Consider the following 22,725-nt stretch of genomic DNA (forward strand, 5'->3'; position numbering starts at 1 on the left):
TGACACCCAACTGGATAGTCTGACATCTGTGTCTGAACACTGATAACCACATCTCCATGGCAACCACTGCATCCACCGTCTCCATGGTAACCACTGCATCCACCCCCCCACACACACACAGTAATAATGTCACTATATTTATTGATATTTGACAAATGTTTTTAGAAATATTTCTGCTGAGTCGTCGCAGAGACTAGCAGACCCTGTAGACCAGGACTGTGTAGACCAGGACCAGGACCCTGTAGACCAGCAGTGTTTCATTCTGGACGTGAAGAAAATAAAAGCTGGTTTCTATGAAAACCTTTATTTTACAAGTGAGATTTACCATTTCCCAGTTCATCACCCAGTACCCAGTCCCCCCCAGTACACCTCCCAGTCCCCCCAGTCCCCCCCAGTACACCTCCCAGTCCCCCCAATACACCTCCCGGTCCCCCAAGTACACCTCCCAGTCCCCCCAGTACACCTCCCGGTCCCCCAAGTACACCTCCCAGTCCCCCCAGTACACCCCCCCCCCCCAGTCCCCCTAGTACACCTCCCAGTCCCCCCCAGTACACCCCCTAGTCCCCCCAGTACACCTCCCAGACCCCCCCAGTACACCCCCTAGTCCCCCCAGTACACCTCCCAGACCCCCCCAGTACACCCCCTAGTCCCCCCAGTACACCTCCCAGACCCCCCCCCCAGTCCCCCTAGTACACCTCCCAGTCCCCCCAGTACACCTCCCAGACCCCCCCCAGTCCCCCTAGTACACCTCCCAGTCCCCCCACTACACCTCCCAGACCCCCCAGTCCCCCTAGTACACCTCCCAGTCCCCCCACTACACCTTCCAGACCCCCCCAGTCCCCCTAGTACACCTCCCAGTCCCCCCAGTTCACCTCCCAGACCCCCCCAGTCCCCCTAGTACACCTCCCAGTCCCCCCAGTACACGTCCCAGACCCCCCCAGTCCCCCTAGTACACCTCCCAGACCCCCAGTACACCTCCCAGTCCCCCCCAGTCCCCCCCAGTACACCTCCCAGTCCCCCCAATACACCTCCCAGTCCCCCTAGTACACCTCCCAGTCCCCCCAGTACACCTCCCGGTCCCCCAAGTACACCTCCCAGTCCCCCCAGTACCCCCCCCCCCAGTCCCCCTAGTACACCTCCCAGTCCCCCCAGTACACCTCCCAGTCCCCCCAGTACACCTCCAAGACCCCCCAGTACACCCCCTAGTCGCCCCAGTACACCTCCCAGACCCCCCCAGTACACCCCCTAGTCCCCCCAGTACACCTCCCAGACCCCCCAGTACACCTCCCAGACCCCCCCCAGTCCCCTAGTACACCTCCCAGTCCCCCCACTACACCTCCCAGACCCCCCCAGTCCCCCTAGTACACCTCCCAGTCCCCCCACTACACCTTCCAGACCCCCCCAGTCCCCCCAGTACACCTCCCAGTCCCCCCAGTTCACCTCCCAGACCCCCCCAGTCCCCCTAGTACACCTCCCAGTCCCCCCAGTACACGTCCCAGACCCCCCCAGTCCCCCTAGTACACCTCCCAGACCCCCAGTACACCTCCCAGACCCCCCCAGTCCCCCTAGTACACCTCCCAGTCCCCCCACTACACCTCCCAGACCCCCCCAGTCCCCCTAGTACACCTCCCAGTCCCCCCAGTTCACCTCCCAGACCCCCCCCAGTCCCCCTAGTACACCTCCCAGTCGCCCCTGTACACCTCCTAGACCCCCCCAGTCCCCCTAGTACACCTCCCAGTCCCCCTAGTACACCTCCCAGTCCCCCCAGTACACCTCCCAGAGCCCCCCCAGTACACCCCCCAGCCCCCCCCTGTCAGTACATGAGGTCGGCGCCCCCGCCCTGCGGCGCCTCCTTGTGGCGGGGGAGGGTGAGGGCGACCCCGGCCAGGCGTATGAGCAGGGCGTTGAGGGCGTGCAGGAGGAAGACGAGGAGGAAGAGCCAGTAGCAGCGGTCGTAGCGCTCGGCGTGCGTCTGGAACAGGAAGTGGAGCTCCTGGAAGTTGGAGATCCTCTGGGACAGACGGTGCAGCTTCACCTCGGCCGCAAATAGCACCACGACCAGCCCGCTGGCAACACCTGCAACAGAGGGGGGTCAGCAGTTAGCCCCGCCCACTGTTTTAAACCCCGCCCACTCTGCTGCTAACACCTGCAACAGAGGGGGTCAGCAGTTAGCCCCGCCCTCTCTGCTGCTAGCCACGCCCCCATGCTGCTAGCCAGACGTGCGCGGCTCACCGCAGAGCAGTGTCCACAGGTAAAGCCCCAGGGGGCCTTGCAGCGTCCGGTAGGGTCGTCCGAAGGCGTTGAAGAAGAAGAAGCCGGCGGTGGTGGAGGACAACACCACCTCAGCACCACAGAAGAAGATGACGGAGACGTGCAGTCCTGCTGGGATGGAGGTCAGGAGGTCTGGGAAGACTGACGGAGGAAACACTGGTCATCCACCCACACAATGCTGCACCCACCAACACACTGGTCCACCCACCAACCCAGTGCTCCACCCACCAACACACTGGTCCACCCACCAACCCAGTGCTCCACCCACCAACACACTGCTCCACCCAATACACTGCTCCACCCACCAACACACCGCTCCACCCACCAACCCAGTGCTCCACCCACCAACACACTGCTCCACCCACCAACCCAGTGCTCCACGCAATACACTGCTCCACCCACCAACACACTGCTCCACGCAATACACTGCTCCACCCACCAACACACTGCTCCACCCAATACACTGCTCCACCCACCAACACACTGCTCCACCCACCAACCCACTGCTCCACCCACCAACACACTGCTCCACCCACCAACACACTGCTCCACCCAATACAATACTCCACCCACCAACACACTGCTCCACCCACCAACCCAGTGCTCCATGCAATACACTGCTCCACCCACCAACACACTGGTCCACCCACCAACCCAGTGCTCCACCCACCAACACACTGCTCCACCCAATACACTGCTCCACCCACCAACACACCGCTCCACCCACCAACCCAGTGCTCCACCCACCAACACACTGCTCCACCCACCAACCCAGTGCTCCACCCACCAACACACTGCTCCACCCACCAACCCAGTGCTCCACGCAATACACTGCTCCACCCACCAACACACTGCTCCACGCAATACACTGCTCCACCCACCAACACACTGCTCCACGCAATACACTGCTCCACCCACCAACACACTGCTCCACCCAATACACTGCTCCACCCACCAACACACTGCTCCACCCACCAACCCACTGCTCCACCCACCAACACACTGCTCCACCCACCAACACACTGCTCCACCCAATACAATACTCCACCCACCAACACACTGCTCCACCCACCAACCCAGTGCTCCATGCAATACACTGCTCCACCCACCAACACACTGCTCCACCCAATACAATACTCCACCCACCAACACACTGCTCCACCCACCAACCCACTGCTCCACCCACCAACACACTGCTCCACCCAATACACTGCTCCACCCACCAACACACTGGTCCACCCAATACAGTGCTCCACCCACCAACCCAGTGCTCCACGCAATACACTGCTCCACCCACCAACACACTGCTCCACCCAATACGCTGCTCCACCCACCAACACACTGGTCCACAAATACACTGCTCCACCCACCGACCCAGTGCTCCACCCACCAACACACTGCTCCACCCACCAACCCAGTGCTCCACGCACTACACTGCTCCACCCACCAACACACTGCTCCACGCAATACACTGCTCCACCCACCAACACACTGCTCCACGCAATACACTGCTCCACCCACCAACACACTGCTCCACCCAATACACTGCTCCACCCACCAACACACTGCTCCACCCACCAACCCACTGCTCCACCCACCAACACACTGCTCCACCCAATACAATACTCCACCCACCAACACACTGCTCCACCCACCAACCCAGTGCTCCATGCAATACACTGCTCCACCCAATACAATACTCCACCCACCAACACACTGCTCCACCCACCAACCCACTGCTCCACCCACCAACATACTGGTCCACCCAATACACTGCTCCACCCACCAACACACTGGTCCACCCAATACAGTGCTCCACCCACCAACCCAGTGCTCCACGCAATACACTGCTCCACCCACCAACACACTGCTCCACCCAATACGCTGCTCCACCCACCAACACACTGGTCCACCCAATACACTGCTCCACCCACCAACACACTGCTCCACCCAATACACTGCTCCACCCACGAACCCACTGCTCCACCCACCAACCCACTGCTCCACCCAATAAAATACTCCACCCACCAACACACTGCTCCACCCAATACACTGCTCCACCCACCAATCCACTGCTCCACCCACCAACCCACTGCTCCACCCAATACACTGCTCCACCCACCAACCCACTGCTCCACCCACCAACCCACTGCTCCACACAATACACTGCTCCACCCACCAACCCACTGCCCCACCCACCAACACACTGCTCCACCCACCAACCCACTGCTCCACCCAATACACTGCTCCACCCACCAACCCACTGCCCCACCCACCAACCCACTGCTCCACACAATACACTGCTCCACCCACCAACCCACTGCCCCACCCACCAACACACTGCTCCACCCACCAACCCACTGCTCCACCCAATACACTGCTCCACCCACCAACCCACTGCCCCACCCACCAACCCACTGCTCCATCCAATACACTGCTCCACCCACCAACCCACTGCCCCACCCACCAACCCACTGCTCCACCCAATACACTGCTCCACCCACCAACCCACTACCCCACCCACCAACACACTGCCCCACCCACCAACACACTGCTCCACCCAGTGCAGAGGGTTCCACCAGACTCCGCCCCCTGGTGGTCAGACCAGGTGCTGATGCTCCTCTCAGTAACAGGTGGAGGAGTGTAGGGTGTAGGGAACCCTGCCGTACCAGACCAGGTCTGACCCGGTTCTCAACTGAACAGGAACACAAAGACCTTCACTTCTGTTTCAACCAGGCGGAAACTGTTAGTGATGGTCTGATGCTCTCTCTATCACTCTCTGTCTCTCTCTCTATCTCTCTCTCTCTCTCTCACTCTGTCTCTCTCTCGCTCTCTCTCTCTCTCTCTCACTCTGTCTCTCTCTCGCTCTCTCTCACTCTCTCTCTCTCTCACACTCTCTGTCTCTCTCTCTATCACTCTCTCTCTCTCTCACTCTCTGTCTCTCTCTCTCTGTCTCTCTCTCTCTCTATCACTCTGTCTCTCTCTCGCTCTCTCTCTCTCTCTCTCACTCTGTCTCTCTCTCGCTCTCTCTCACTCTCTCTCTCTCACACTCTCTGTCTCTCTCTCTATCACTCTCTGTCTCTCTCTCTATCACTCTCTCTCTCTCTCTCTCTCACTCTGTCTCTCTCTCTCTCTATCACTCTCTCTCTCTCACTCTCTGTCTCTCTCTCTCTCTCTATCACTCTCTCTCTCTCACTCTGTCTCTCTCTCTCTCTCTCACTCTCTGTCTCTCTCTCTCTCTGTCTCTCTCTCTATCACTCTCTCTCTCTCACTCTCTGTCTCTCTCTCTCTCTCTCTATCACTCTCTCTCTCTCACACTCTCTGTCTCTCTCTCTATCACTCTCTCTCTCTCTCACTCTCTGTCTCTCTCTCTCTCTCTCTATCACTCTCTCTCTCTCTATCACTCTCTGTCTCTCTCTCTCTCTCTCTATCACTCTCTCTCTCACTCTCTGTCTCTCTCTCTCTCTATCACTCTCTCTCACTCTCTGTCTCTCTCTCTCTATCACTCTCTCTCTATCACTCTCTCTCTCTCTGTCTCTCTCTCACTCTCTCTCTCTCACTCTCTGTCTCTCTCTCTCTCACTCTCTCTCTATCACTCTCTCTCTCACTCTCTGTCTGTCTCTCTCTCTCTCTCTCTCTATCACTCTCTCTCTCTCTCGCTCTTTCACTCACTCTCTCTCTCTCTCTCGTACCAGAACCAGAACCAGAACCAGAACCAGTACTCACAGGAGAACCGGGACGCCCGGCCCCCCAGGCCTCTCTCTCTCTCTCTCTCTCTCTCGTACCAGAACCAGAACCAGAACCAGAACCAGTACTCACAGGAGAACCGGGACGCCCGGCCCCCCAGGCCTCTCTATCAGGACCAGGACCAGGACCAGTACTCACAGGAGAACCGGGACGCCCGGCCCCCTAGGCCTCTCTATCAGAACCAGGACCAGGACCAGGACCAGTACTCACAGGAGAACCGGGACGCCCGGCCCCCCAGGCCGCACTGCTTCACCCTGCGGCCCTGGAACAGGCCGTAGCTCAGCTCGCCCACGAACTGGTCCAGTTCGGGTCCGGTCGCGTTGACCAGCTCGGCCCCGGTCCGGCACAGCGCGGCCCCGCGGATCCAGAACGGGAGGCCCGTGGCCACGGCGGCCGTGAGCGCGCAGGCGAGAGCGAGCAGCGCGCACACGGAGAACAGCAGCTGCTTCTGACGGCTGGCCATGTCGCTTCTGCGTGCACGCGCACGGTCCCGGTCCCGGTCCCGGTCCCGAGCAGGTCCGGAGCAAGTCCCGGGTCAGGTGTCCTCCTAACTCGACCGGCGGGTCACCATGGTAACGAGGTCTCCCGTTACTGGAGGGGGAGGGGCCACAACACACACACACACACACACACACACACACACACACACACACACAGTTGTCAGTGTCTTCATGATTCAGCTCATTGTTCCAGATCAACCCTGTGGAACCGGAACCGGAACCAGAACATGAAGGATTTATTGACTGTATTAAAAACATGGTTCTAAATTGTTCCTCCTCCTGCAGCCCAGGTCAACCAATCAGCTTCATTTAACAGTGGGCGGGGCTTGTTCCAAGAGCTCTGATTGGTCAGGAGGCGGAGCTTCACTCACCGAGATGAGAGGAAACCAGAGTTAATCCCGAGTTACCTAGATTAGAGAGTTAATCCTGACAAACCTGGGTTAGAGAGTTAATCCCGAGTTACCTGGGTTAGAGAGTTAATCCTGAGTTACCTGGGTTAGAGAGTTAATTCTGAAGTTACCTGGGTTAGAGAGTTAATCCTGAGTTACCTGGATTAGAGAGTTAATCCTGAGTTACCTGGGTTAGAGAGTTAATCCCGAGTTACCTGGGTTAGAGAGTTAATCCCGAGTTACCTGGGTTAGAGAGTTAATCCTGAGTTACCTGGGTTAGAGAGTTAATTCTGAAGTTACCTGGGTTAGAGAGTTAATCCTGCGTTACCTGGGTTAGAGAGTTAATTCTGAAGTTACCTGGGTTAGAGAGTTAATCCTGAGTTACCTGGATTAGAGCGTTAATCCCGAGTTACCTGGGTTAGAGAGTTAATCCTGAAGTTACCTGGATTAGAGAGTTAATCCTGAGTTACCTGTGTTAGAGAGTTAATTCTGAAGTTACCTGGGTTAGAGAGTTAATCCTTAGTTACCTGGGTTAGAGAGTTAATTCTGCAGTTACCTGGGTTAGAGAGTTAATCCTGAGTTACCTGGATTATAGAGTTAATCCTGAGTGACCTGGATTAGAGAGTTAATCCTGAGTTACCTGGGTTAGAGAGTTAATCCTGAAGTAACCTGGATTAGAGAGTTAATCCTGAGTTACCTGTGTTAGAGAGTTAATCCTGAGTTACCTGGATTAGAGAGTTAATCCCGAGTTACCTGGGTTAGAGAGTTAATACTGAAGTTACCTGGGTTAGAGAGTTAATCCCGAGTTACCTGGGTTAGAGAGTTAATCCTGAAGTTACCTGGATTAGAGAGTTAATCCTTAGTTACCTGGGTTAGAGAGTTAATTCTGCAGTTACCTGGGTTAGAGAGTTAATCCTGAGTTACCTGGATTAGAGAGTTAATCCTGAGTTACCTGGATTAGAGAGTTAATCCGGAGTTACCTGGGTTAGAGAGTTAATCCTGAAGTTACCTGGATTAGAGAGTTAATCCTGAGTTACCTGGGTTAGAGAGTTAATCCCGAGTTACCTGGATTAGAGAGTTAATCCAGAGTTACCTGGGTTAGAGAGTTAATCCTGAAGTTACCTGGATTAGAGAGTTAATCCCGAGTTACCTGGGTTAGAGAGTTAATTCTGAAGCTACCTGGATTAGAGAGTTAATCCTGAGTTACCTGGGTTAGAGAGTTAATTCTGAAGTTACCTGGGTTAGAGAGTTAATCCTGAGTTACCTGGATTAGAGAGTTAATCCCGAGTTACCTGGGTTAGAGAGTTAATCCTGATTTACCTGGGTTAGAGAGTTAATCCTGAGTTACCTGGATTAGAGAGTTAATCCTGAAGTTACCTGGATTAGAGAGTTAATCCTGATTTACCTGGGTTAGAGAGTTAATCCTGAGTTACCTGGATTAGAGAGTTAATCCCGAATTACCTGGGTTAGAGAGGTAATCCTGAAGTTACCTAGATTAGAGAGTTAATCCTGAGTTACCTGGGTTAGAGAGTTAATCCTGAAGTTACCTGGATTAGAGAAAACCAGAGTTAATCCTGAAGTTACCTGGATTAGAGAGTTAATCCGGAGTTACCTAGATTAGAGAGTTAATCCTGAAGTTCACTAGATTAGAGACAACCAGAGTTAATCCTGAAGTTACCTGGATTAGAGAAAACCAGACTTAATCCTGAAATTACTTGGATTAGAGAAAACCAGAGTTAGTCCTGAAGTTACCTGGATTAGAGAGTTAATCCTGAGTTACCTGGGTTAGAGAGTTAATCCTGAAGTTACCTGGATTAGAGAGTTAATCCGGAGTTACCTAGATTAGAGAGTTAATCCTGAAGTTCCCTGGATTAGAGACAACCAGAGTTAATCCTGAAGTTACCTGGATTAGAGAAAACCAGACTTAATCCTGAAATTACTTGGATTAGAGAAACCCAGAGTTAGTCCTGAAGTTACCTGGATTAGAGAGTTAATCCTGAGTTACCTGGGTTAGAGAGTTAATCCTGAAGTTACCTGGATTAGAGAAAACCAGCGTTAATCCTGAAGTTACCTGGATTAGAGAAAACCAGACTTAATCCTGAAATTACTTGGATTAGAGAAAACCAGAGTTAGTCCTGAAGTTCAGAATCAGAATCAGATTCAGAATCAGAATAGTTTTTATTGCCATTGTTTGTAAACAGGTTCACAAACTAGGAATTTTTCTTGGTGAGATGTGCAACATTAAACATAAAAACATATACACTTGGTTTAGATAAAAAAAAAGCTAAAAACTTTAAGCTATAAGGCTTTAGGAATATAAAAAGGAATATAAAAATAAATAAGCTAAAAATAAGAGGTAAAATATGGTACACGGCAACAATGGACATAGAACAACAGGAACAACAGGATGGATTTACATACGGTGCATAAGGTGATGAAGTGATATAAAGTGATACAGTGATAAGTGGTGCAGTGGATCTTAGTGCAATAGAGCAGGTTACAGTCTGTGCTGAGTCATTAAGTCTCTGTATTGTTCATGAGTCTGACGGCGGTGGGGAAAAAACTGTTCAAGTGGCGGGATCTCTGGGTCTTGATAGACCGCAGCCTCCTGCCTGAGGGGAGAGGGGTGAATAGTCCGTGTCCAGGGTGAGAAGGGTGAATAGTCCGTGTCCAGGGTGAGAAGGGTCAGCAGTGATCCGACCCACACGCCTCCGGGTCCTGGAGATGAACAGGACTTGGAGAGATGGGAGCTGACAGCCAATCACATTCTCAGCAGCACGCACAATGCGCTGCAGTCGGTACTTGTCCCGGTCTGTGGCCCCGGGGTACCACCCTGTGATGGAGGAGGTGAGGATGGACTCGATGATGGCCGTGTAGAACTGCACCAGCATCTTGGTCGGCAGCTTAAGTTTCCTCAGCTGCCGCAGGAAGAACATCCTCTGCTGGGCCTTCTTGATGAGGGAGCTGATGGTTGGCTCCCATTTGAGGTCCTGGGTGATGGTGGTACCCAGGAAACGGATGGAGTCCACAATGGAGATGGGGGTGGGGGAGTCCGTCAGGGTGAGGGGGGACGGAGGGGCTGTGTCTTTCCTGAAGTCCACGATCATCTCCACTGTCTTCTGGGCGTTCAGCTCCAGGTTGTTGTGGCTGCACCAGGACGCCAGCCGGTCCACCTCTCTCCTGTAGGTGGACTCATCACCGTCAGAGATGAGCCCGATGAGGGTGGTGTCGTCCGCAAACTTGATCAGTTTAACGGACTGGTGACTGGAGGTGCAGCAGTTTGTATACAGGGAGAAGAGCCAGGGGGAAAGTACACAGCCCTGAGGAGTCCCAGTGTTTGTAGTCCGAGTGTCCGAGACGATCTTCCCCAGCCGCACGTGCTGTCTCCGGTCCGTCAGGAAGTCGGTGATCCACCTGCAGAGGGAGTCGGGCACGCTGAGCTGGTAGAGCTTGTCTCGTAGCAGTCCAGGGAGGATGGTGTTGAAGGCGGAGCTGAAGTCCACAAACAGGATCCTGGCGTAGGTTCCTGGGGAGTCCAGATGCTCCAGGATGAAGTGGAGGGCCAGGTTCACTGCGTCGTCCACAGACCTGTTGGCTCTGTAGGCGAACTGCAGCGGGTCCAGGAGGGGGGCGGTGATGTCCTTGAGGTGTGGCAGGACCAAGCGCTCAAAAGACTTCATGACCACAGACGTCAGCGCCACCGGCCTGTAGTCATTAAGTCCTGTGATCCGTGATTTCTTGGGAACAGGGACGATGGTGGACGATTTGAAGCAGGACGGCACGTGGCATGACTCCAGAGAGGTGTTGAAAATGTCTGTGAAGACGGGAGCCAGCTGTTCCGCGCAGAGTCTCAGGGTGGAGGGGGAGACCCCATCCGGCCCGGGGGCCTTCCGCGGGTTCAGTCTTAGGAATTGCCGGTGCACGTCCTCCTCGCGGATGGATAGGGCAGAGGGGGAGGGAGGGTCCATGGCGGCCTTTGATGAAGTGCTGGGGTTGTTGATGGTGGTGGTGGAGATGGGGGGAGTGTCTGCAGAGGTGTGAAGAGCTGATGGTTGCTCGTGGCGGCAGTAGTGTGTATTCAGGCCCTGCGCGAGGGACAGGTCGTTCAGAGCCCTGGGGGCCTTGGGCTTGTAGTTGGTAATAGCCCGAAGCCCCTGCCACACTGCCCCAGAGTCGTTGCAGGAGAATTGTTTTTGGAGTCGGGCTGAATATGCAGATTTGGCTTTTCCCACTTCCCTGCCAAAGCGGTATTTGGCCTCTCTGTACAAGTTCCTGTCTCCACTCCTGTGTGCTGCCTCCTTCTCCTTTCGTAGCTGTCGGAGTCTGCGTGTGAACCAGGGCTTGTCGTTGTTGTAGCAAACCCTGGTGCGCGTTGGTATGATGCGCTCCTCATTGAACTGGATGTATGAGGTCACAGTTCCCGTGTACTCGTCCAGGTTGTCAGAAGCAGCCCCAAATGCATCCCAGTCAGTTGTCTCCAGACATGAGCGCAGCTCCTCCGCAGCCTCAGTGGTGTACTTCTTTGTTGTGCTCACTACAGGTTTAGCGAGTTTCAGTCTCTGTCTGTATGAGGGGATTAAGTGAACCATCACGTGATCTGAAAGTCCAAGCGCAGCGCGGGGGACTGCGTGGTACGCGTTGCTTATTGTAGTGTAGCAGTGATCCAGCATGTTCTCCTCTCTGGTAGGGCATTTGATAAACTGTCTGTACTTGGGTAATTCCTGGCTCAGGTTCCCCTTGTTAAAGTCACCAAGCACGATAACAAGAGAGCCCGGGAAAGTCCGCTCCGCATGCAGAATGTGCTCTGCGAGCGTGCGCTGGGCTTCGAGCACGTCTGATCCCGGCGGTAGATAAGCCGCCACCAGAATAAATGAGACGATCTCATGCGGTGAATAAAATGGCTTACAGTTAATGGTGAGATATTCCAAAGCTGGAGAACAGTGCTGGGAGATCACAGTTATATCAGAGCACCAGCTGCTGTTGATGTAGAAACAAACTCCACCGCCTTTTGTTTTGCCGGAGAGGCTCGAGTCCCGATCCGCGCGCAGGAGTCGGAAGCCGTCCAGGTGTAGCGCGCTGTCCGGGATCCTCGCGCTCAGCCATGTCTCCGTGAAGCACAAAACGCAAGATGTGGAGAAGTCCTTGTTCCTTCTCATCAGCAGCGCTAGCTCATCCAGTTTGTTGGGGAGTGAGCGGACGTTTCGAGAGAAAGATGCCAGGTAAAGGCGTGCGTTCCCCGCGCCTGCGAAGACGCACCAGCGCTCCTGCGCGTTTTCCTCTCCGGCGGCGTTTCCCTCTTTTGGTCAAAAAATGGACCACATCCGCAGCTGAGGCTAATAAAATTGGTAGTTAGTCCGTGGGGGTGTATGACCTGATGCTCAGTAGCTCTTCACGGGTGTAAGAGCACGCTGACACACAATTAACGCACAAAAACAGACATAACAGAGCGCACAAAACCACCGTGGCGACCTTCCTCGGCGCCATCTTGGATCTACCTGGATTAGAGAGTTAATCCTGAGTTACCTAGATTAGAGAGTTAATCCTGAAGTTACCTGGATTAGAGAAAACCAGAGTTAATCCTGAAGTTACCTGGATTAGAGAAAACCAGAGTTAGTCCTGAAATTACCTGGATTAGAGAGTTAATCCTGAGTTAACTAGATTAGAGAGTTTATCCTGAAGTTACCTAGATTAGAGAGTTAATCCTGAAGTTCCCTGGATTAGAGACAACCAGAGTTAATCCTGAAGTTACCTGGATTAGAGAAAACCAGAGTTAATCCTGAACTTCATGTCTGTGAATCTTCTTTCATCTTGTTTATCCACTTTATTTGATGTTTATTTCAAATAAAACGTCTGACGCGACGTGATGACGTCACGACGCTCCGGCCGCACGCAGCGGCCAGCGGCACAAGGGTTGTTGAACTCTGCGCTGCATCGTGAGGTGGTGACGTCAGTAGGCCCCGCCCCCAGCCAGTCACGATTGAACTCTGCGCCGCATCGCGACGTGAAACTTCACACTCAGGTGCGCCTTACGTCATCAGCCATCGTCGATCAACACCTGGTCCTACATCATCGCGTCACGCACGGAGGTGGGCGCGTGTGTGACATTGTAGGCGCTGCAGAGGAAAGTTGACTCAGCAGATCTTCAGCATGACTCAGCACTTCCGGTAAGAACTTGATCCTGTTCAGAGCCTGACATTGTTCTACCGTGGGGGGGGGGGGCCTTACCTCTGTCCTCACCTCTGTCCTCACCTCTGGTCTCACCTCTGTCCTCACCTATGTCCTCACCTCTGTCCTCACCTCTGGTCTCACCTCTGGTCTCACCTCTGTCCTCACTGGTCCTCACCTCTGGTCTCACCTCTGTCCTCACCTCTGTCCTCACCTCTGGTCTCACCTCTGGTCTCACCTCTGTCCTCACCTCTGGTCTCACCTCTGTCCTCACCTCTGTCCTCACTGGTCCTCACCTCTGTCCTCACCTCTGGTCTCACCTCTGTCCTCACCTCTGTCCTCACTGGTCCTCACCTCTGGTCCTCTTCTCTGGTCTCACCTCTGTCCTCACCTCTGTCCTCACCTCTGTCCTCACTGGTCCTCACCTCTGGTCTCACCTCTGGTCTCACCTCTGGTCTCACCTCTGTCCTCACCTCTGTCCTCACCTCTTGTCTCACCTCTGGTCTCACCTCTGTCCTCACCTCTGTCCTCACCTCTTGTCTCACCTCTTGTCTCACCTCTGGTCTCACCTCTGGTCTCACCTCTGTCCTCACCTCTGTCCTCACCTCGGGTCTCTCCTCTGTCCTCACCTCTGTCCTCACCTCTGGTCTCACCTCTGTCCTCACCTCTGTCCTCACCTCTGTCCTCACCTCTTGTCTCACCTCTGTCCTCACCTATGTCCTCACCTCTGTCCTCACCTCTGGTCTCACCTCTGGTCTCACCTCTGGTCTCACCTCTGTCCTCACTGGTCCTCACCTCTGGTCTCACCTCTGTCCTCACCTCTGTCCTCACCTCTGGTCTCACCTCTGGTCTCACCTCTGTCCTCACCTCTGGTCTCACCTCTGGTCTCACCTCTGTCCTCACCTCTGGTCTCACCTCTGTCCTCACCTCTGTCCTCACTGGTCCTCACCTCTGTCCTCACCTCTGTCCTCACTGGTCCTCACCTCTGTCCTCACCTCTGGTCTCACCTCTGTCCTCACCTCTGTCCTCACTGGTCCTCACCTCTGGTCCTCTTCTCTGGTCTCACCTCTGGTCTCACCTCTGTCCTCACCTCTGTCCTCACCTCTGTCCTCACCTCTGTCCTCACCTCTGGTCTCACCTCTGTCCTCACTGGTCCTCACCTCTGGTCTCACCTCTGTCCTCACCTCTGTCCTCACCTCTTGTCTCACCTCTGGTCTCACCTCTGTCCTCACCTCTGTCCTCACCTCTTGTCTCACCTCTGGTCTCACCTCTGGTCTCACCTCTGTCCTCACCTCTGTCCTCACCTCGGGTCTCACCTCTGTCCACACTGGTCCTCACCTCTGGTCTCACCTCTGGTCTCACCTCTGTCCTCACCTCTGTCCTCACCTCTGTCCTCACCTCTTGTCTCACCTCTGGTCTCACCTCTTTCCTCACCTCTGTCCACACTGGTCCTCACCTCTGGTCTCTCCTCTGGTCCTCTCAGAGTCCTGCTGGTCTCCCTGGGGGTCATCCTGGGGGGCCTCCTGGGGGCCCCCCCCCCCGTGGTGGTGGAGCTGCACCCGGGCCCCGGGATGTTCGGCACCCTGCAGTCCCCCGGGTTCCCGGAGCCCTACCCCCCCCACCTGGACCTGGTCTGGACCCTGTCTGCTCCACCCGGGTTCCTGCTCCACCTGGTCTTCAGCCACTTCCACCTGGAGCCCTCGTACCAGTGTGAGTACGACTACGTCCAGGTGAGACCTCCACCCAGCAGGGGCACAACCGGGTCAGAACCGGGTCACAACCGGGTCACAACTGGGTCACAACTGGGTCAGAACCGGGTCACAACCGGGTCACACTGGGTCACAACTGGGTCACAACTGGGTCAGAACCGGGTCACAGCTGGGTCACAACCGGGTCACAACCGGGTCACACTGGGTCACATCTGGGTCAAAACTGGGTCAGAACCGGGTCAGAACCGGGTCACAACTGGGTCAGAACTGGGCCAGAACCGGTCAGAACCGGGTCACACTGGGTCAGAACCGGGTCACAACTGGGTCAGAACCGGGTCACAACCGGGTCACACTGGGTCACAACTGGGTCAGAACCGGGTCAGAACCGGGTCACAACTGGGTCACAACTGGGTCACAACCGGGTCAACACTGGGTCAGAACCGGGTCACAACCGGGTCACAACTGGGTCAGAACCGGGTCAGAACCGGGTCACAACTGGGTCACAACCGGGTCAACACTGGGTCAGAACCGGGTCACAACTGGGCCAGAACCGGTCACAACTGGGTCAGAACTGGGTCACAACCGGGTCACACTGGGTCACACTGGGTCACAACTGGGTCACAACTGGGTCGGAACCGGGTCACAACTGGGTCACACTGGGTCACAACTGGGTCACAACTGGGTCAGAACTGGGTCACAACTGGGTCACACTGGGTCACAACTGGGTCAGAACCAGGCCTGCTTCTTTCACAGTAAAAGTCCCAGAATAAACCCAGTTCTTTCACAGTAAAAGTCCCAGAATAAACCCAGTTCTTTCAGAGTAAAAATCCCAGAATAAACCAAGTTCTTTCACAGTAAAGTCCCAGAATAAACCCAGTTCTTTCACAGTAAAAGTCGCAGATTAAACCCAGTTTTTTCACAGTAAAGTCCCAAAATAAACCCAGTTCTTTCACAGTAAAAGTCGCAGATTAAACCCAGTTCTTTCACAGTAAAGTCACAGAATAAACCCAGTTCTTTCACAGTAAAGTCCCAGAATATACCCAGTTCTTTCACAGTAAAAGTCCCACAATAAACCCAGTTCTTTCACAGTTAAAGTCGCAGATTAAACCCAGTTCTTTCACAGTAAAGTCCCAGATTAAACCCAGTTCTTTCACAGTAAAGTCCCAGAATAAACCCAGTTCTTTCACAGTAAAAGTCGCAGATTAAACCCAGTTTTTTCACAGTAAAGTCCCAGAATTAACCCAGTTCTTTCACAGTAAAGTCCCAGAATATACCCAGTTCTTTCACAGTAAAAGTCCCAGATTAAACCCAGTTCTTTCACAGTAAAGTCCCAGAATGAACCCAGTTCTTTCACAGTAAAGTCCCAGAATAAACCCAGTTCTTTCACAGTAAAGTCCCAGAATAAACCCAGTTCTTTCACAGTAAAGTCGCAGATTAAACCCAGTTCTTTCACAGTAAAGTCCCAGATTAAACCCAGTTCTTTCACAGTTAAGTCCCAGAATATACCCAGTTCTTTCACAGTAAAAGTCCCAGAATAAACCCAGTTCTTTCACAGTTAAAGTCGCAGATTAAACCCAGTTCTTTCACAGTAAAGTCCCAGATTAAACCCAGTTCTTTCACAGTAAAGTCCCAGAATAAACCCAGTTCTTTCACAGTAAAAGTCGCAGATTAAACCCAGTTTTTTCACAGTAAAGTCCCAGAATTAACCCAGTTCTTTCACAGTAAAGTCCCAGAATATACCCAGTTCTTTCACAGTAAAAGTCCCAGATTAAACCCAGTTCTTTCACAGTAAAGTCCCAGAATGAACCCAGTTCTTTCACAGTAAAGTCCCAGAATAAACCCAGTTCTTTCACAGTAAAGTCCCAGAATAAACCCAGTTCTTTCACAGTAAAGCTGCAGAGAGATGAACGGGCAGAAAGTTTCTTCTACAGTCAACAAAGAAAAAACTGTCGGATGTTGCTGATGGTGCATGTCCTGCAGGTGGAGGTGGTGGTGGAGGTGGTGACAGTGTGAGTTCTGCAGGTGGTGGTGGAGGTGGTGACAGTGTGAGTCCTGCAGGTGGAGGTGGAGGTGGTGACAGTGTGAGTCCTGCAGGTGGAGGTGGAGGTGGAGGGGGTGACAGTGTGAGTCCTGCAGGTGGAGGTGGTGTTGGAGGTGGTGACAGTGTGAGTCCTGCAGGTGGAGGTGAAGGTGGTGACAGTGTGAGTCCTGTAGGTGGAGGTGGTGGTGGAGGTGGTGACAGTGTGAGTCCTGCAGGTGGAGGTGGAGGTGGAGGGGGTGACAGTGGGAGTCCTGCAGGTGGAGGTGGTGTTGGAGGTGGTGACAGTGTGAGTCCTGCAGGTGGAGGTGAAGGTGGTGACAGTGTGAGTCCTGCAGGTGGAGGTGGTGGTGGAGGTGGTGACAGTGTGAGTCCTGCAGGTGGAGGTGGTGTTGGAGGTGGTGACAGTGTGAGTCCTGCAGGTGGAGGTGAAGGTGGTGACAGTGTGAGTCCTGCAGGTGGAGGTGGTGGTGGAGGTGGTGACAGTGTGAGTCCTGCAGGTGGAGGTGGAGGGGGTGACAGTGTGAGTCCTGCAGGTGGAGGTGGAGGTGGTGACAGTGTGGGTCCTGCAGGTGGAGGTGGCGGTGGTGACAGTGTGGGTCCTGCAGGTGGAGGTGGTGACGGAGGTGCTGGCCAGGTGGTGTGGCCAGGTGGTGACAGTGTGGGTCCTGCAGGTGGAGGTGGTGACGGAGGGGGTGACGGAGGTGCTGGCCAGGTGGTGCGGCCAGGTGGAGACGGACACGGAGGAGGTTCCCGGTCACAGAATCATCTCGTCTCCCAGAAACTCTTTGATCCTCCGCTTCTCCTCCGACTTCTCCAACGAGCAGCGCTACGTCGGCTTCAGGGCGCACTACAGCGCCGTGGGTGAGAGGCTCCGCCCACTGCCCTCCTCCACCCAGCCGGAGTGGAGCTGTGTTGTGATTGGCTGTCTGCCTTCAGACGTGGACGAGTGCAGTGGCCCCGCCCCCCCATGTGACCACCTCTGTCACAACTACATCGGAGGCTTCCACTGTTCCTGTCGCCATGGTTACCTGCTGCACCCCGACAACCACACCTGCTCAGGTGAGTCGGCAGAAACTGTTCATTCAACCCAACTTTATCTGTAACTTCTGTGTGTGTGTGTGTGTGTGTGTGTGTGTGTGTGTGTGTGTGTGTGTGTGTGTGAGAGCAGTGCAGTGCGGCGGTGTGTTCAGGGAACACTCTGGAGTTCTCAGCTCCGTAGATTTCCCGTCTCCGTACCCGAAGAACTCCAACTGTTCCTACGAGGTGGAGGTGGAAGTCGGGTTCCAGCTGGAGCTGCAGTTTGAACCCGACTTCGACATCGAGGACCATCCAGAGACCAGCTGTCCCTACGACTTCCTGCAGGTGGCGCTCACACACACACACACACACACACACACACACACACACTCACATATATTTCTTTATTGATATAACACACAACCCCCCCACAGGGAGTCAGTGTGTTGTTGTTGTGTACCAGGTGAGTACCAGCAGCAGGGAGTCACTGTGTTGTTGTTGTGTACCAGGTGAGTACCAGCAGCAGGGAGTCAGTGTGTTGTTGTTGTTGTTGTGTACCAGGTGAGTACCACCAGCAGGGAGTCAGTGTGTTGTTGTTGTGTACCAGGTGAGTACCACCAGCAGGGAGTCACTTTGTTGTTGTTGTGTACCAGGTGAGTACCAGCAGCAGGGAGTCACTGTGTTGTTGTTGTGTACCAGGTGAGTACCAGCAGCAGGGAGTCAGTGTGTTGTTGTTGTTGTGTACCAGGTGAGTACCACCAGCAGGGAGTCACTTTGTTGTTGTTGTGTACCAGGTGAGTACCAGCAGCAGGGAGTCACTGTGTTGTTGTTGTGTACCAGGTGAGTACCAGCAGCAGGGAGTCACTGTGTTGTTGTTGTTGCTGTGTACCAGGTGAGTACCATCAGCAGGGAGTCACGTTGTTGTTGTTGTGTACCAGGTGAGTACCACCAGCAGGGAGTCAGTGTGTTGTTGTTGTGTACCAGGTGAGTACCACCAGCAGGGAGTCACTTTGTTGTTGTTGTGTACCAGGTGAGTACCATCAGCAGGGAGTCAGTGTGTTGTTGTTGTGTACCAGGTGAGTACCACCAGCAGGGAGTCAGTGTGTTGTTGTTGTGTACCAGGTGAGTACCATCAGCAGGGAGTCAATGTGTTGTTGTTGTGTACCAGGTGAGTACCAGCAGCAGGGTCCTAGGTCCGTACTGTGGTTCAGTGTCTCCTGGTCTCATCGTGACTAAAAGCAACTTGGCAACAATCGTTTTCTACAGCGACTCATCAGGAGAGAACCGAGGGTGGAGGCTCCGCTACACCGCCACAGGTACACCGCTAGTACTGCTACTACTACTACTACTACACTGGTACACCGCTAATCCTGCTACTACTACTACTACTACTACTACACCGCCACAGGTACACCACTAGTACTGCTACTACTACTACTACTACACTGGTACACCGCCACAGGTACACCGCTAGTACTGCTACTACTACTACTACTACACTGGTACACCGCCACAGGTACACCACTAGTACTGCTACTGCTACTACTACTCTACTACTACTACTACACTGGTACACCGCCACAGGTACACCACTAGTACTGCTACTACTACACTACTACACCGCCATAGGTACACCGCTAGTACTGCTACTACTACTACTACTACACTGGTATACCGCCACAGGTGCACCGCTAGTACTGCTACTACTACTACTACTACACTGGTACACCGCTCGTACTGCTACTACTACTACTACTACACTGGTACACCACCACAGGTACACCACTAGTACTGCTACTACTACTACTACTACACTGGTACACCGCCACAGGTACACCGCTAGTACTGCTACTACTACTACTACACTGGTACACTGCTAGTACTGCAACTACTACTACTACTACACCGCCACAGGTACACCGCTAGTACTGCTACTACTACTACTACACTGGTACACCGCTAATCCTGCTACTACTACTACTACTACACTGGTACACCGCCACAGGTACACCGCTAGTACTGCTACTACTACTACTACTACTACTACTACTACTACTACACTGGTACACCGCTAGTACTGCAACTACTACTACTACTACTACTACACCGCCACAGGTACACCGCTAGTACTGCTACTACTACTACTACTACACTGGTACACCGCTAGTACTGCTACTACTACTACACCGCCACAGGTACACCGCTAGTACTGCTACTACTACTACTACTACTAATACTACACCGCCACAGGTACACCGCTAGTACTGCTACTACTACTACTACTACTCTGGTACACCGCCACAGGTACACCGCTAGTACTGCTGCTACTACTACTACTACTACACTGGTACACCGCTAGTACTGCTACTACTACTACTACTACACTGGTACCACCACAGGTACACCGCTAGTACTGCTACTACTACTACTACTACACTGGTACACCGCTAGTACTGCTACTACTACTACTACTACTACACTGGTACATCGCCACAGGTACACCGCTAGTACTGCTACTACTACTACTACTACACTGGTACACTGCTAGTACTGCTTCTACTACTACTACTACACTGGTACACCGCTAGTACTGCTACTACTACTACTACACTGGTACACCGCTAATCCTGCTACTACTACTACACCGCCACAGGTACACCGCTAGTACTGCTACTACTACTACTACTACACTGGTACACCGCTAATCCTGCTACTACTACTACTACTACTACTACTACACTGGTACACCGCCACAGGTACACCGCTAGTACTGCTACTACTACTACTACTACACTGGTACACTGCTAATCCTGCTACTACTACTACTACTACTACTACACCGCCACAGGTACACCGCTAGTACTGCTACTACTACTACTACTACACTGGTACACCGCTAATCCTGCTACTACTACTACACCGCCACAGGTACACCGCTAGTACTGCTACTACTACTACTACTACTACACTGGTACACCGCTAGTACTGCTACTACTACTACTACTACACTGGTACACCGCCACAGGTACACCGCTAGTACTGCTACTACTACTACTACACTGCCACAGGTACACCGCTAGTACTGCTACTACTACTACTACTACACTGGTACACCGCTAATCCTGCTATTACTACTACTACTACTACACCGCCACAGGTACACCGCTAGTACTGCTACTACTACTACTACTACTACACTGGTACACCGCCACAGGTACACCGCTAGTACTGCTACTACTACTACTACTACTACACTGGTACACCGCCACAGGTACACCGCTAGTACTACTACTACTACTACTATTAGACCGCCACAGGTACACCGCTAGTACTGCTACTACTACTACTACTACTACACCGCTACAGGTACACCGCTAGTACTGCTACTACTACTACTACTACACTGGTACACCGCTAATCCTGCTACTGCTACTACACCGCCATAGGTAGACCGCTAGTACTGCTACTACTACTACTACTACTTAACTGGTACACCGCTAATTCTGCTACTACTACAACTACTACTACACTGGTACACCGCTAATACTGCTACTACTACTACTACACCGCCACAGGTACACCGCTAATACTACTACTGCTAGTACTACTACTACTACTACACTGGTACACTTATTCTACTACTACTACTACTACTACACTGCCACAGGTACACCGCTAGTACTGCTACTACTACTACTACTACTACTAGACCGCCACAGGTACACCGCTAGTACTGCTACTACTACTACTACTACTACACCGCTACAGGTACACCGCTAGTACTGCTACTACTACTACTACTACACTGGTACACCGCTAATCCTGCTACTGCTACTACACCGCCATAGGTAGACCGCTAGTACTGCTACTACTACTACTACTACTTAACTGGTACACCGCTAATTCTGCTACTACTACAACTACTACTACACTGGTACACCGCTAATACTGCTACTACTACTACTACACCGCCACAGGTACACCGCTAATACTACTACTGCTAGTACTACTACTACTACTACACTGGTACACTTATTCTACTACTACTACTACTACTACACTGCCACAGGTACACCACTAATACCACTACTACTAGCACTACTACTACTACCACTACACTGATAGTACTACTACTACTACTACTACTACTACTACACCGCCACAGATACACCGCTAATACTACTACTACTACTACTACACTGGTACACTGATACTACTACTACTACTACTACACTGCCACAGGTACACCGCTAATACTACTACTACTACACTGGTGCACTGATACTACTACTAGTACTACACCACCACAGGTACACTTATACTACTACTACTAGTACTACACTACAGGTACACTACTACTACCCCGCTACAGGTACACTGATACTACTACTACTACTACTACTACTGCTACTACTACTACACTGGTACACTGCTACTACTGCTACTACTACTACTACACCGCCACAGGTACACTGGTATACTGGTACACTACTACTACTACTACACCGCCACAGATACACTGCTACTACTACTACACTGCTACACGTACACTGGTATACAGGTACACTGGTATACAGATACACTGCTACTACACTACAGGTACACTGCTACTACACTACAGGTACACTACTACTACTACACTGCTACAGGTACACTACTACTACACTACAGGTACACTGCTACTACTACACCGCCACAGGTACACTGGTATACTGGTACACTACTACTACTACTACACCGCCACAGATACACTGCTACGACTACTACACTGCTACAGGTACACTGGTATACAGGTACACTGCTACTACTACACCGCCACAGGTACACTGGTATACTGGTACACTACTACTACTACTACACCGCCACAGATACACTGCTACTACTAC

The 22,725-nt window shown here is 52.9% G+C and overlaps 2 protein-coding genes across 2 annotated transcripts in view; one reads left to right on the plus strand and one right to left on the minus strand.

Moving 5' to 3' along the window:
• Positions 1-1,813: 1,813 nt before the first annotated feature.
• Positions 1,814-6,687, minus strand: clrn1 (clarin 1; the record flags this gene model as incomplete). The annotated part of the gene is made up of 3 exons (XM_080521301.1): positions 6,229-6,687; positions 2,233-2,412; positions 1,814-2,076 (listed from the first exon to the last, which is right to left on the minus strand). Exons 1-3 carry the CDS (start codon positions 6,479-6,481, stop codon positions 1,814-1,816), a joined length of 696 nt encoding a protein of 231 aa, XP_080377427.1. The 5' UTR covers positions 6,482-6,687.
• A 7,956-nt stretch (positions 6,688-14,643) lies between these two features.
• masp1 (MBL associated serine protease 1) overlaps positions 14,644-22,725 on the plus strand; it is a gene marked incomplete at both ends in the record, with an annotated part of 9,272 nt that continues 1,190 nt past the window's right edge. The window contains 5 exons of the mRNA XM_080521296.1: positions 14,644-14,802; positions 17,494-17,683; positions 17,759-17,881; positions 17,991-18,184; positions 19,008-19,155. Of these exons, the coding sequence (XP_080377422.1) occupies positions 14,644-14,802; positions 17,494-17,683; positions 17,759-17,881; positions 17,991-18,184; positions 19,008-19,155 (814 nt within the window). The remainder of the gene's footprint in view (positions 14,803-17,493; positions 17,684-17,758; positions 17,882-17,990; positions 18,185-19,007; positions 19,156-22,725) is intronic.

Source organism: Blennius ocellaris (genome assembly GCF_963422515.1).
Source record: "Blennius ocellaris genome assembly, contig: SCAFFOLD_163, whole genome shotgun sequence".
NCBI classification, from domain to species: domain Eukaryota; kingdom Metazoa; phylum Chordata; class Actinopteri; order Blenniiformes; family Blenniidae; genus Blennius; species Blennius ocellaris.